At 40.8% G+C, this 16773-nt stretch overlaps 1 protein-coding gene across 1 annotated transcript in view; it reads left to right on the top strand.

Annotated features, from left to right (window-relative positions):
* Positions 1-16773, top strand: part of diaph2 (diaphanous-related formin 2) — a 643868-nt gene that overhangs the window by 192763 nt on the left and 434332 nt on the right. Inside the window, exons 8-10 of the mRNA XM_084147077.1 lie at positions 11921-11995; positions 12089-12158; positions 13100-13236. Of these exons, the coding sequence (XP_084003203.1) occupies positions 11921-11995; positions 12089-12158; positions 13100-13236 (282 nt within the window). The remainder of the gene's footprint in view (positions 1-11920; positions 11996-12088; positions 12159-13099; positions 13237-16773) is intronic.

The following is a 16773-nucleotide window of genomic DNA, read 5'->3' as shown; positions in this document are numbered from 1 at the left end:
GGTGGCCAAACACCCTATTTAGACACTTTATTTAGGTGTTTTCTTAATTTTGGAAGTTACCTGTATTTTCAGAGACCATGTGAGAAATGTATATTGTGGTGTATGATAATACAGGGAGAAAGGTAAATACAGCATACTTATTTGACTAATACAAAATGCCCCCTAACCACCACGTTTCCATAAGCAGTCGTAGACCATCAACGCTAAACTCGGCTATACAAAAACACTTTCGGATGCTTTGTTTTCTTTCGTTTGTGTGTTTTAAGAATGATTGCTATACCTTTCAATCAATAAATGAAAGACCAATAAGCGGGACTAAGAAATTAATTAAACCAGTGCTGTTTGTGGACCGCCAGCCACCTCCCACCTCCCTCCCCAATTAGCTCTCCTTAACTCAGCAGAAAAAGTGAAAGCTTCAAGCTCTGTAATAGTGTTTTTCTTTTTCTCTGAGAGACTTGTGTTGCTCTGTGATGCGCCACAGCCAGTTAATGTCCTCCCGGTGGCCTGTGTTTGTGTAATAGTTTAATTGGCTGGGCTGTGCACCTGTTTGCCAGCCCAGGTGGCTGCAGGGCTGGTGTTGCAGTTCCTTCATCCCCCCTCGTCTCCCAGTCAGTCCAAAACAGGTGTGTGGCAAGCAGCCCTCCAACATTCCCTCGCAGATGGTATCGCCCGAAGCACCCACAAGCCCCATCCGTCTCCAGGCTCCCAGTTTCCTCAAGCTGCCATTTTCTCTCCCCCCACTCCCCTCTTTTGCAAAAAATAATTACGCCTTTGACCAATTTTTCATCTCATACTTCTTTCTAAGCCCTTTTTAATTCTTTCATTTAGACATTCACTTCTTAATTTAGACCTGTCACGACACCTCTCACCACTTTCCAACAAGTGGTGTTTCATTAACTTCTAATCCACTGACTTGATACGAGATGTCAGCTCACAGATAATCCAAGCCTCTTATTTTCTCATTTATGTATAGGGAGTTAAAGCGTGGTGATGTCGTTTTCTCACAACTAGTTTTTTCAGTTTCTTTTTTTATGGTGTTGCAGTGTGAGAGAAGTGCCACAAGGCTGGCAGCAGAAGTGCAGGAATTGAATATCACAAAAGCAAATATGTTTTTTCACACCCACTCATGCACAAACTCGACAGACTTTTGTCAAGTTCACTTCTTCGTGGGGATAATTTTTCTCTCAAAACCCCCCTCTGAGCTACCTCTACCTGTCCTGATGCTCCACCAATACCTTCCTTATAAGAGGAAGTAAGAGCGTTCTTAGGTCCTACACAGGGAGCACACTGCTTCACACATTCAAGGGCCCGGCTTTGGAGTTCCTCATGCTAAGCCTTTAGTATTAGTCTGACTCCCTTCAAATCCCAGCAGTGACTTCCATATTAAATTTGCTCGACTCTCAGATCCTCCAGACAGATTCAGACCAAAATTGAACTTGGCACCAACTTTTCATTATGTGGGAAAATCTTCATAGCATGACTGTAACATTTTCTCTGGGGCAATTTGGGGGCCTTTGTGTGCAGGCATCCGTGAATTGCTGCTGACGCTAGGAGTTTTCTCCTTCTTTGGGTCAGGGCTGGAGAGTCAAGATAGAGCGTTGTACTGTAGTGATCTCACAGTTACTGCCAGGGTGTCTGTGTGTCTCTCGGTCTCACCAGCTTTACCTCGGCTTAATGCCTGTAGCCATGCAGTACAGGAGGTAACACATAGCACTGGTAATGGGCTTAATAGTAGCTTTGAAGTGGGGATTACAGGAGGCAGTTCATCAGCCTTGATTGACAGAAGATAACAAAATGACTGACTGAGAAACAATTGAAGACCACCAAGTGACTGACTGTGAAAGATGGTTTTCAGAAAAGTTACACTTTGAAACATAAACAACCTCCATTACATTTTGACATGTTGGTAGTTTGTTTGTTAGCGAAGCTTTGGTGTACATTTCTTTGGGATAACAGCTTTGTCAAAGGTATTAATCAACCTTACATAAAAATAGGCCTTACAGTTATTGTATTTTACTGAATAACCAACTGACAGTGAGCCATTTTAGTGATATGTCACCATAGCTGAAATGGCAGTTATATGTAATTTACGATGACATATTACTTAAATGTAAATCCACTAAAACACGATCTACCACAATGTTGAGTGGATGATGGCTTATTACAGCCAGGTTGACAGTCAGTGAATAACTCTTAGTCTTTTGTATGTAAAGAGAGTGTCTCCTCAGGCTGAGAGCTGAAGCCTGGTTATGGGAAGTGTATTAATGTAATAACAAGTCAACACTGTGCTGACATATGTTTCTGTAGTGAGTTTGGGAAGACATGGAGGTTCCAGCCCAGTCTGCCAGAGATGCTTTATTACAGCGAGGGGAGATGATAGGTTCTCTACAGCTAAATCAAACTCAACACTGGTCCAAGAAAGTTTATATATGGCTTTATAAATCACGATGTCTTCAAAGGGGTTCAAAAGTATATTGTGTTTTCTCATATTTCAGTGGCATATTTGTCAGGAAATATGTTTCCCAAAGCCTTAAATCTTATGGCCAAAACTGTTATAACCAAGACAGAAAGACATCATTTTCATGTCGGCTAGCTTTAGAATGGCCGTATTTTTCAGTCTATGATGGAGTCTTTGAAAATATCCAATGCAGCGTATGGCTAAGCTCTCCTACAAGCACAGAGAGGGCAAGATAGTCACAGCATTGACTTTTTGGGTGAAGTGGCCCTTCCTTTCCCAGCTCCACTCTGGGATGTAATGGAAACTTGCCGTTTGATTTTTACCAAACTATCAAACTCCAGGAAGTAAGAAAATAAAGTTATCAAAACTTCACCTCTCGGTCTGTGAAATATATTGTGTTACCATGGTGATGGAGTGAAACAGGGTTTGAAGAACTCAGCTGGGGTCGTCTGTTCTGGGGGACTTGACTCTCCATACTCCAAATGTTATTATAAACTGTCCTGCACCCCCCCTAGGCTTCAGACAAGCCCATATTTTGCACTGGCACTTGTTAAGGAGAAATACGTTTTGGAAATTAGAAAATAATCTATGCATGGGCCCACGAGGCATGGATTTTGATATTGCAATGCGTTGTTTTAGTAGTTAACACAATTTATATATTTGACTCTCCCCCATTTGTTTTCTGTTCCCTTTCTAAACTGATGTTTTTTATTTTGTTCACCAAATTATTAACAGTAGAGCACACATAAAGTTGTGACAGACAGGCCTGTTTTTAAACTTTACGATTGACAATGAACCATGCTTAATTAAGAAGCAATCTTTCACATTAACATTTCATTATATAACTTCTACACACTCAGAAAAGAGTGGGTTAACTAGGTTAAAACTCTCACGTCGCTGACTTCATTGCAGCCTTTTTTCCAGAGGCAGTAAAGGAGCCCAAAGATCCAAATGTCCTCTGTGACTGAGCACATTTTAAGAGGGACACCCATTTCATTTTATGACACCATCTGTTAACCTCAGAGGTAGCCATATCTAAGGAAGCCCTGGAGCGAGGCATACATAATGCACATATCTGATTTGAATTCCATATTGATTTTGTTAGAAATGGTATTACAGCGCAGGTACAGGGGGATAATTGGAATTCTATTGCTCTATATCCACTACCCCACGGCCTTTGCAATTTCTACAACTTCCTTTTCCTTGTTCATTGTTTTGTCAACACCCAATGGTGTATTATGTATAGCTCACATAGATTTTTCAGCCATTTGCCCTTCTGTTAGTAAGACAACAATTAATGTGTCAATGTCTCAATATTTTCTTTACCAGGAAGTGGTGGTTTGAAATGCCACATTAACTACTATGCAGAGTTTCTATTTATAGTAGTTTCAATATATTTCAGAGGACAATGTTATGTTGCCCCGGCATGTGTTCCTCTGTAGAATGACAGTTCACAGCGGTCTGCTGTTAGAAACTAGTCAGTATTTTAGGGGCAGTGGAAAGTAGCTAGCTAGATAGAGCTTGTTGTTGGAGAAACTTTGTGAGTTAACTGTTAGGAAGAAGGAGAAAAAAAAGCCATAAAGCAAGAATACAACTAAACACTTTAGTACAATATAGGCCTATATTTAAATGCCAATTACATGCCTGTCTTATGTGAAACAATATCTTGAATGATCAGTTTACTCACAACTCTTTGCAAAGATATTCTATCATTAGGATGAGGGAGGTGGCACTGTGATTCCTTTCCTGGCTGTCAAGATAAAAGGAGAGCAACTCACTAGGGGGTGAGGGATCTGTAGTTGTGTAGGTCCTATACTGCTCAACACATCAAACCGCGACATTCATCCTCAGATCTTCCACAAAGATATATCTTTATACAACCCCTATTTCAATTAATGGGCCCGATCAATCACGAATGCTTTGGTAACTCCACAGTAGTTCTTCCCTCCACTTCCCTCTATCCTCTGCGCTGGAGGAGCCTTGTGCTGTTTAGGAGATAATTACCCATTTCAGGAGTGTTTTGCGCTCCGCGGGGGGTCATTTAGAAGTGTCTGGGGAAGCGCAGCGAGCTTTCCCCCTGTCCCCAGTCACTCTGTTGATTTCATCATGATGTTGCTTCTTCACTTTCCCTTCACACATGTTGCTGCCTTCAGCACTTTCTTTGTCTGCAACCACACACCCTCATCACCACCCTCCTTCCCTTAACTCCACAACCCTCCAATTTCACCATCAAAAGTGGAACGTTAATTTATGTTGCAGGTTTTGATGTGCAGTCATTTTGGGACCACCGTTTTTTATGGGGGGGGGGGGGTATCCTGCTGAGACTCAAATGCCATTACAGGCATCGGCCACTTTTTTTGATGCCATGCAATCGTATTCGCAGGGTGCTGACACCGGGAATATTGTCCCTCGGAGTGCGCCGCTGGGCTTTCACCCCCTGTCCGACTCTCTGAAATCCAATATCTCCAGCCACTATCTCTGCTGCCTCTCTTTCTCGCCTCTCTCGCTAGCCAGGAAGGTTACCGCCGCCTGGTGCTGTCCACTCTCCCCGGTGCTGAAATTAGCCATGCATTTGCAGTGCTTTCTACATGGTTTCTACAGGGTACGGGCGCTCCCATTGTCACTGTGTTCAAAGCAAAGATAATTACTTATATTCTCCTCTATCCCCCCGTACCTATCTGAGTGGAGGGTGGGTGGACCAACTTATGTCCCGTCATCAAACTGGATCTGCTAGAGAGGACAGAGAAGGCAGGGGAGTAAAAGTGTACAACTTCATTTGAGAGCTGTGTGTGGTCGGGACAGCTGAGCACTTCAATCCGCTCTAGGAAGAAAGAATAACGAACCATGTGAAAAGATTGGGTTTGCGTCCCAAATGGCACCCTATTTTCTAACACACAATGCCATCTCTGTGTTTCCCTTCCTTCTTCTTTCTTTCCATCAGTGCCTATTGAGAACACAACTTTCTATATAAATCATACTCCCAGGTGTTTCATATTTTTCTCCTTCCTGGTTTGTGTTGTGTATTACGTCTGATGCCCAGAGGGCAGAGGATACATACAGGAAGTCAAGGTCAGGGTGTGGAAAGGCTAGGCCATTCATTAAGCCATATTCAGAAAGATGTAAGTATTTTTATTCATTAATTAGCTACTCAACACTCTCTTTTCTTGCTATTGCAAAGGTCATAACCTATCAGACAGGCAATTGTTTGAGGATACTGATGTATGCTTTATATAAGCTATAACAGCTTCTGAAAGGACATGCATGGACACATTTGAAATAGTATCATTCTTGAGAATGTGAACTGAATACCTTCTGTCTGACCAACGAGCAAAATGGAGATGTTGCGTGCTAACTGCAGTCATTGGTATTCATTATTTTCTTGTTACCACTGTGACTGATTTACATTGTAGTTTATACCCTTTACAGTATATGCCGTGAAAAAGTATTTTCCCCTTTTCTGATTTTCTTTATTTTTGCATAAAACATCAAATTAGATAAAGGGAACCTGAGTGAACAATTAACACAATATTTTGATATTATTATTTAATTTATTTAATAAAAAAAGTTAACACCCAATGCCCCTGTGTGAAAAAGTAATTGCTCCCTTACACTCAGTAACTGGTTGTGCCACCTTTTAGCTGCAATGAATACAATCAAACACTTCCTGTAGTTGTTGATCAGTCTCTCACATTACTGTGGAGGAATTTTGGCCCATGCAGATCTGCTTTAACTCAGCTACATTTGGGGGTTTTCGAGCATGATCTGCTCGTTTCAGGTCCTGCCACAACATCTCAATTGGGTTTAGGTCTGGACTTTGACTAGGCCATTCCAAAACATTACATTTGTTGCTTTTCAGCCATTCTGTTGTAGATCTGCTTTTGTGTTTTGGATCATTGTCTTGCTACATGACCAAAGTGCACTTCAGCTCACGGACAGAAGGCCTGACATTCTCCTTTAGAATTCTCTGATACAGAGCAGAATGCATGGTTCCTTCAATGATGGCAAGTCGAGTCCAGGTCATCAAAGCATCCGCAAACCATCACACTACCACCACCATGCTTGACCGTTGGTATGAGGTTCTTACTGTGGAATGCAGGGTTTAGTTTTTGCCAGACATAACGAGACCCATGTCGTCCTCTAGTTTACCAAAAAGCACCTGGAAGCACCTGGATGATCGTCAAGACTCCTGAAAGAATGTTCTATGGACAAATGATTCATAAGTGGAACTTTTCTAGATCAACAACTACAGAAAGTGTTTTTGTTGCAGTCATTGCAGCTGAAGGTGGCACTTCCAGTTTTTGAGTGTAAAGGGGCAATTACCTTTTCACACAGGGGCATTGGGTGTTGCATAACTTTGTTTATAACATAATTAATTAATCAACATTGTGTATTATTTGTTCACACAGGTTCCCTTTATCTAATAGTAGGTTTTGGATTAATATTTTTCACGGCACTGTATATGTGTGGGCATTTGACATCATTCCCATTGGGCATGCTATTCTGATTCTTTCAGTAAGTCATTGCATTGATTGGTGGGAAATGGCTGTAGCCTTAAAAATGCAGAATCATAAGGCTCCCGGTGCTCGGTTTCAGGTTATAATGTCGAGAGCAATTTGTTGCCAAAAGCTCAAGGCCTCAAGTGGAATGCATCAGTGCTGAATAGGTCAGGAGTGGCAGAGTGGGACAGCGGTATTGCTCAGCCCATAATACAATATGAAATATATTGCTCTCAATGACACAATACTCCCCGATGCAAGTCCCAATGAAATAACACAACAAGAATGAACAATGTTGGGCCACTGGGTGAAATCAATCTGCCTGAAAGTCATCACAACACAGACCAACTGATCAGTCAGACAGAAAGACTGAATGCATGTCAGATTCCAAAGCCTGCAATGAACAATTCAAGTTGAGTCGGTTGCTTTGGCTGGTGCACACAAGCAAAGCATTCTCTCCAGCATCAATGACATTTCCCATGCCAAATCTGTCTGTAGCAATATGATTAACACCACTCTGTAAATCCATTCAACACCACATATGGCATACTTGGTAGTGACACACCACGGCAGCTTATTGTTTCATTATAGGGAATTGCATTGCCTTGTTCGTGAGCTACATACACGGTGGCAGCAAAGGTCAGATGGATAACTGTTTCCATTTGGGAACTTGAAGACGGATGAAGTATTAGTTATTATTGCCTCCCAATAACTGTTCTTTTGGCAGGAAAGATGAACACAAAATAGGGGAAATTTGAAGTTTATAAGGCTGACATAGGAAACTAAATATAGAAATTATTTGTTGCTATCGGAACGGACAGGAAATTCCTCATATACAGTTGAAGTCGGAAGTTTACATACACTTAGGTTGGAGTCATTAAAACTTGTTTTTCAACCACTCCAGTGGTAAAGTATAGTTTTGTATAGTATAGTGTTGGCAAGTCGGTTAGGATATCTACTTTGTGCATGACACAAGCAATTTTTCCAACAATGGTTTACAAACAGATTATTTCACTTATAATTCACTGTATCACAATTCCAGTGGGTCAGAAGTTTACATACACTAAGTTGACTGTGCCTTTAAACAGCTTGGAAAATTCCAGAAAATGATGTAATAATAATAATAATAATAATAATAATAATAATAATATGCCATTTAGCAGACACTTTTATCCAAAGCGACTTACAGTCATGTGTGCATACATTTCTACATATGGGTGGTCCCGGGGATGGAACCCACTACCCTGGCGTTACAAGTGCCATGCTCTACCAATTGAGCTACAGAGGACCACATGGCTTTAGAAGCTTCTGATAGGCTAATTGACGTCATTTGAGTCAATTGGAGGTGTACCTGTGGATGTATTTCAAGGCCTACCTTCAAACTCAGTGCCTCTTTTCTTGATATCATGGGAAAATCTAAAGAAATCAGCCAAGATCTCAGACATTATTTTGGGGTGGACCTCCACAAGTCTGGTTAATCCTTGGGAGCAATTTCCAAATGCCTGAAGGTACCACGTTCATCTGTACAAACAATAGTATGCAAGTATAAACAACATGGGACCACGCAGCGGTCATACCGCTCAGGAAGGAGACGCATTCTGTCTCCCAGAGATTAACATACTTTGGTGCGAAAATTGCAAATCAATGCCAGAACAACAGAAAAGGACCTTGTGAAGATGCTGGAAGAAACAGGTACCAAAGTATCTATATCCACAGTAAAACGAGGCCTATATCGACATAACCTGAAAGGCCGCTCAGCAAGGAAGAAGCCACTGCTCCAAACCGCCATAAAAAAGCCAGACTACGGTTTGCAACTGCACATGGGGACAAAGATCGTACTTTTTGGAGAAATGTCCTCTGGTCTGATGAAACAAAAATAGAACTGTTTGGCCATAATGACCATCGTTATGGAGGAAAAAGGGGGCAGCTTGCAAGCCGAAGAACACCATCTCAACCGTGAAGCACGGGGGTGGCAGCATCATGCTGTGGGGGTGCTTTGCTGCAGGAGGGACTGGTGCACTTCACAAAATAGATGGCATCATGAGGAAGGAAAATTATGTGGATATATTGAAGCAACATCTCAAGACATCAGTCAGGAAGTTAAAGCCTGGTGGCAAATGGGTCTTCCAAATGGACAATGACACCAAGCAAACTTCCAAAGTTGTGGCAAAATGGCTTAAGGACAACAAAGTCAAGGTATTGGAGTGGCCATCACAAAGCCCTGACCTCAATCCTATAGAACATTAGGGGGCAGAACTGAAAAAGCGTGTGCGAGCATGGAGGCCTACAAACCTGACTCAGTTACACCAGCTCTGTCAGGAGGAATGGGCCAAAATTCACCTAACTTATTGTGGGAAGCTTGTGGATGGCTACCCGAAACGTTTGACCCAAGTTAAACAATTTAAAGGCAATGCTACCAAATACTAATTGAGTGTATGTAAACTTCTGACCCACTGGGAATGTGATGAAATAAATAAAAGCTGAAATAAATCATTCTCTCTTCTATTATTCTGACATTTCACATTCTTAAAATAAAGTGGTGATCCTAACTGATCTAAGACAGGGACTTTTTACTTGGATTAAATGTCAGGAATTGTGAAAAACTGAGTTTAAATGTATTTGGCTAAGGTGTATGTAAACTTCCGACTTCAACTGTATCTCTATGCGTGCTCAAATAAGCATCATCAGCACCTTGTTTACGTTTGCGTGCGTGCTCTGGGTCCAGACTGTGAAATCATCTCATATAATTCTGGGTTTTGTGGCACTTAACATAAATACAACATAATTGTGTCTTCACCAGCAGAAATAGTACACATAAAAAATGGCTCCCTAAGACATACCATTAATTTTTCATTTTGCACGCGGAATGTAATGTACATGATTGTGGAAATTAATGGTGAGACTTAACTACAGGATTATATCAATCATTATTTCATAAACAAGTTCCACCCCAAGTTAATGAGATCCTTGGATACATGACACAAATTGAGTAGAGGAGGAAGCTGAAAGTGAAGAGGATCCTATTTGGCTATTGTGCTGTTGCATCTTTGACAGACGGACAAACCGATGGACAGCCAGACAGACGGAAGGACAACATAGAGAGACAAAATAGACATACAGACAAACTGAGGGACTTCCCATCCTGGACCCACACTTTAAATCCTAACTGCACTATTCATCCACTTTAGTCACCTCCAAACGAAAGCTGCTTGATTTCCCAGCAGTGAAGAGATAGTTGCCTCAGAACAATAAACGCTTGTGACAACATGCTAGGGAAAGGAGGCATCTTCACTTAACCAGCTGTCAGTGTTTTCTGTGAAGTAGCCCTGTTTTTGCTCTGTTTACTTCCCAACTTGTTGAGGAAGTGGATGTGTTGAGGCACAGGTTATTTCAACCACATGGATTGTGTCATATCACTGTCCAGTGTATCAGGCCAGGCTAGATTAAATGTAATCCGCCTGAGCTACGAAAGTGATCACTCAATGCATCTCATTTGGGTGTCATGGCAGCTTTTGCGGCCGCCTGTTTTCGTATACAATGTCTAGGAGTGCGGCCGCCACTCCTAGACATTGTATACGACCGCCCGGTATCGGCGGCTGCATCTCAGGTTACACAGAGCACTGTGTAATAATCAGAATACCTCTCCACAAATATTTGCTTCATTTCCCCTAGCTCTCGCGTAACCGCTCCATCAACCATGTTGCCTCTTTCCCTCCTTTTTTGTTGTCTCACGTAGCTCATTTGCTCCTACCACCTCCGTATTGATGTCGGGATGTCATAAACAGCACATGATTGTGCATTACATTGAGCCGGGCTAGATTGTTTTCCCGAGATCTAATTTTTGCTATCGGGCTTAGCTAACTGTGTTTGTATGCAATAAGCTGCCTGCCACAAAGCTGATCTCGCGAAGGGAATTGGCAAACATTAAACCATGAGGCTCCCCTCAGTAAACAGAGTTATACATTTTGAACATTATTCTGTTTGGTTTTATTAACAAAGAAGATCATTATAACGTACTGTACAGCATCATGGTAATAAGTTGCAAATTGAGTTGGGCTTGGCCCGGTAATGCATTTTGAGGAATGGGTTCAGAGGGCCTCAGTAGTCTTAATAATTCTCCATACATTTTGCTGCAGATCAAAGGACTACCTCACTTCACCTCGGAGGAACCGCCTCGGGCCAGTAAGCATTGTTCCTAATCGAGGGTCTTCAACTGCAGAGTCAATACAAATGACTTTAATATGCATGTTCTTATTGCGTTGAATCATTGTCAAGAAGGCAAAATAAATTATTGAATTATGGCCCTTTAATTCTACAAATTGCTCAATGCGTTTTGTGTTATTGACAATCGAGCGGCAAGAGCAAGGGATGTTAATGACATCATATAGGTGTGATCGGGGGGTCAGCCCCTGCCTCACTCACTCTCCGCCATCCACCCCTTCACTGACAAACAGTCTCATCTGCACTGGATCATTTGCTGTCTCCAGATACGCTTGTGGTTTATAGCCAATTATCTCCCACGATCCATTATCGATTACAGTGTTATCTTTCTTGCATTGCTTAATCTTTTGGCAGCACTACAGCTCGCTGCGGGGGGCCTAGAATCACACTGCTAGACCACAGGAGCAGGACATAGGATGGATGATTGTTCATTTGCCTGTACATGAATATATGATACACATTCTAGCATTTAGTGTTACAAAAAAAGGGGCTGTGTTGATTTGCGATTCGACGTCTCATCAATAGATTCTCCAAAGAAATAACCAGGATAAATAGAGACAATAATTTTCTCCATATCTAATCATATTTGTGGAGATTATCATTCTCCTCAGTGACAATGAAACCAATAGCACCAATTACTTTTTATGTAGGATTCAACAGCTGTTAGTCTGGCTCCGAACTACAGTATGTACATTGTCTGACTTAGTTTTCTGACTGTCTTGTTTTTTCTTCTTCTATTTCCTAGCTGGGTGAACAACTTTGGCCATGAAGGACTGGGCCTCCTCTTGGATGCATTGGATAAGTTGCTGGATAAGAAACAGTAAGCATCTCACATTTCAACGACTTCTCATCTCAATACACCCACAATACTGCCTAAATCTATAATTCCTTTCCTTTCTCGACTCTTTTTCAGGCAAGAAATTATTGACAAAAGAAACCAGCACAAGCTGATCCAATGTCTCAAGGCCTTCATGAACAATAAGGTTTGTACTTGTTGGGTTGGTCCAAGGCTTTAATTCCAAAAGTTTTACTTTCTGCAGTTTCTCTCAATTCCTGAGTCTTTTTAGGTAGCCATATAGCATAATTCAATTGGCACCCAAAGTTGTCCCTCAAGCACTTGAACAATCATTTTAATCCTTTATTCCGCTTGTTACATCTACTCAAAGTAATCCGAGGAGGGAAGAGAAGGACAGTACAGTGCAGAGGTGGTTCTGTATTCACCTTGAAGTGCTCCAAACATAGACAGCATTTCTATAGCTTCAATGCCTCAATTTTTAATGGCAAAACTGGAATAAAGTCTTATTCATATTAAAAAGAAGCAAGAGTGGTAGAAATGAAATGAATAAAAAGTGATATCACTTTATACCGATTATGTAGTCATCTCGAAATCCTGTATGATGAAACCAGGTTGGCTGTTTTTCCTATCTAGAATGGATGGGCTGTGACAAGTGCTATTATGGGCAAGTAAAGCGGAGCTAATTTGCCATGTTGAGCTCATTGTCCCCAAGTATTTAATTATTCTTTTTTGGGAAGCAGCACTATCTCATCTCTCGAAAGTAGCACATGGTTCAAGGATGGATGAGCTATTGATATTGTTACCCTTTACAAAATCCCCATATGTGGTCAAGTAAGGCCATTGCTCCAATCTGAGATAGATTTAAAGGTAGTAGAGGACTATAAGTATTTGTCCCCACAGCCCTGTCCTGAATTGGCTTAATTCATCATAATCTCAATTTTCCCTTGGCCTCTATATCCCTTTTTAAAAGAGAATTAGGGCTAACTATTACTTATATTAGAGGTTGTTTGTAAAGTTAGTAGTGCTTTTTTTTAACTGTAAGTGAGCGATCTCTATGAATGCAAATGCTCTCATTAATTTATACCCAATGGACACTTCTTATTTCCTTCCTCTCTTACATGTCTACAGTATGGACTGCAAAGGATTCTGGAAGATGAGCGGAGCTTGCTTCTCCTGGCCAGGGCCATTGACCCCAAACAGAGCAGTATGATGACCGAGATTGTCAAGATCCTGTCAGCTATCTGTATCATTGGAGAGGAAAACATGTAAGTTCATCGCAACATACGTCATCAGCAACACTCATCCACCATTGTTATATCTTCGATGTCACACTTCTCTCAGTGCCATCCGTTGTCTTCCTCCCCACTTCTCCCCCTAGCAACGTAATACCCTCATATACATTATGAGATTAAGGAAATATATTTGTAAGCCACAGGAGGCTGCTGAGGGGAGGACAGCTCATAATAATGAATGCGATACCATTCCATTCATTCCGTTCCATTCATTACTATGAGCCCGTCCTCCCCAATTATAGTGGCACCAACCTCCTGTGTTGTAGACAATCTGTCACTGGCCCCAGCACAATACATTCTGTGTGCTCATTGCATTTGCAGTAAGGGCTTTGAGCTGTATCGGAGCTCTGTCAGTTAACATGTTCTGATTTAGCAGTTTGGGCTGTGTAATGTATTTAAGTGCTCAGTGTTGTTGGCCATGAACACACAGTTTGGCTGACAGATTATAAATTGAATCCAGGGGATTTTTGATTGTGTCTGCCACAGAGCTGGACTAGAATAACAATGGCACTTCAAAGTAAGTTTGCATGCAGCGGAGGAAAATAAACAAACTGATAAATACGAGAACCCATTTAAAACTGTTTCTCGCATATCAGCTCCTCTGAATGCGTCTGTGCGACCACGGTTTTGGCCCCTGCTATGTTTAATGTAGGAATGTAAAATGTGTGTGTTGAAGACGACTGTCTCAATCCTCCCAATGATCACAGCCCTGTTTAAGCATGCACAGCTGATTGACAGAAAATAGAGCTGAGGCCTCACTTTCTGACAACCTCCTCCGATAGAGAGATACGCTATGACTTTGGCTCGTTCTCAACACCCCAAACTAAGTGACTGCATCAAAGGGCGAACACGAGGATTTAAGCAGATGTAGCACTTTTTTGAAGTTACAGTTTGAACTAGCATTAAAGCCACTCTGTCTGCACTCCTTGCGCATGTCTGCAGCTTTATCACCCCTATCACATAGAAAAAGGCTGCCCCATTCATCTATATGTCACATTTATTCCACACATATACTTCACATGACAGTTATAGGTCACTGATATTATTTATAGGATTTCCAGTAAAATATAAAATTATGATTAGTATTTTATCCCTGGCAGAGTTTCCCCTTCCCAGTGCAAAGATTTGGATGGAGGCAAACCCACATAACACACATCTGTCTAATATAACCCGTAAATTACTAGTTTGTGTCAACATACCTTCATCCTCCTCCCATGCTGTCAATGGGTTGGGTGGTACTGGGTGGGGAGACAGGGAGCACCCTGTGCAGTTTCTCCCCACATCTTCCCTCTCCTTGCTCCTCTGCAAGATTATTTTTGAGCAAGGGTGGAAGATCACAGGCATGGCTGGGTCGTGAGCCATCTTCCCTGGGGACCCGCAAACGCTTCAGCACGTCCTGGATGGCAAAGAGGCGAGAAACAGAAAAAAAAGAACGAGATGAGAAAAAGAAAAAACTAAACAAATGCTTCCGCTAGTTCCCCCCCCCTCTCCTAGTCTTTGTTGTGCTTCTCCTGTGTATAGGAGATAAAGGCACGACAGCAAACCTAGCATTTACAACCCCGATGAGAGAGGCCCCCATGTCTGATCTGATGGTGTGATAAAGCGACACCAGCTAAATAACTTTTGTTTGCTGTTTACTGAATTGGCTATTTAAACTGACTTCACCTACTTGTGTTGCAGCCCCCGTTTATGTGTGCAGGCACATAGCAACATATTTATTTAGTGTGATGCCTTATTCTGAAATTGCCCAAATCATTATTCAGCAAAGTTGCATATTTATATAATGCATATGAATTTGGAGGACAGAAATTATTAAATATTAAAGCATTAGACATTTCTCTAAAAGCTTCAGTCATACAAAAGTTATACTTAAATCCAAACTGGTTCTCTAGCAAATTAGTAAGATTGTCTCACCCCATGTTCAAGAATGGCCTTTTTCCCTTTATTCAGATTACTACCTCTCACTTTCAGTCACTTTGAAAAGGAAATAATCTCCCAAATATCAATATTTCTAAAACAAGCCATAGAAAGTTGGTTGCAATTTCAATTTAATCCTCCAGAAACGGCAGAAGAAATAATGCAACAAATATTATGGTAAACTCAAATATACTAATTGATTTAAAAAAAACATTATTTCTTGATAAAAAAAAAAAAAAAGGTATAATCTTCGTAAATTATATCATAGGTAGGACTGGTGGAGTTATGTCGCGCATGCAGCTAACATAAACATATGGACATGTAGGCTCTACCCAAAATTACAACCAAATAATTGCAGCATTACCGCAAAAATGGAAGAGGAAAGTGGAAGGGGGATAAAGTAAGGAACTTGTCTGTCGGCCCTACATTAAAAACCATCATTGGTTAAAGAAGATTGTGATAAATAAAAAAGTATACCAGTTTCATTTAAGGACCAAAGGATTGACAGCCGTCACATATAGATTGCAAAATAGTTGGGAATACATTTTTGACCTACGGATTCCATGGCATAGTGTTTCTGAACTGATACGGCAGATTCAAAACTGATACTTTTTCAATTTCAATTATTATAATTCTTGCTACCAATGGAATGTTATTTATTTAGGGGATACAATCTTCCCAGCTCTGCATATTTTGCTACGAAGAGACATAATCATTAGATCATTTGTTTTGTTACTGTCCATTTGTAGCTTGTTTTTGGTCACAGGTCCAGGAATGGTTGATGGATTGCAATATTTACCTGGAGCTAATTCTGCAGATAGTACTACTGGGTGATCTGAAAAGTCATAGTCAATTGATCAATAATATAATAATACTTTTAGCAAAAAAAAATATTTTCAATTTACAATCTGTAGAAACAATGAGAATAGAAGGGTTCAGAACTTTTGTGAAACATCACAGTACAGTAGAAAAATATATGACAAATAGAAATCCAATATGGATGGTGTTAAGAGATAGATGGCAGGTGTTGAATGGAGCTGAAGGATGGGACTAATAACAACTAACAACAACTAATAACAACAAGATAACTAATGTAAAGCATGCTGTGTCCATAATAAGTATATAGGTTATAGGTTGAGAGCTTTTGTGAAAGAGCACAGTTAGAAATATATGGCATATAGAAGCAAACCGGATAGACATCATGAAAATGATCAGAGAGGTTGAGGGTAGAGGAAGTTCAGGAGCAAAAACAAACAAAATATCATGTCCATATAATGTATATAGTATGTATAAGCTGGAGGTAGAGGCCTAAGCATTGTTGTTCACTAGTTTACTCCAATTAGGGGAGGGGTGGTTGGGTTGGAAAGTAATAAAGGGAAATATATGAAAATGATATGTAAATTATATAAACATATGTATATGTATTTATATATCTGTGTGTGTATATATATACAGTGGGGAGAACAAGTATTTGATACACTGCCAATTTTGCAGGTTTTCCTACTTACAAAGCATGTAGAGGTCTGTAATTTTTATCATACGTACACTTCAACTGTGAGAGACGAAATCTAAAACAAAAATCCAGAAAATCAC

The sequence above is a fragment of the Coregonus lavaretus genome, assembly GCF_964263955.1.
Source record: "Coregonus lavaretus genome assembly, chromosome: 29".
NCBI classification, from domain to species: Eukaryota; Metazoa; Chordata; class Actinopteri; order Salmoniformes; family Salmonidae; genus Coregonus; species Coregonus lavaretus.
This window is presented reverse-complemented; position numbering and strand designations above follow the sequence as displayed.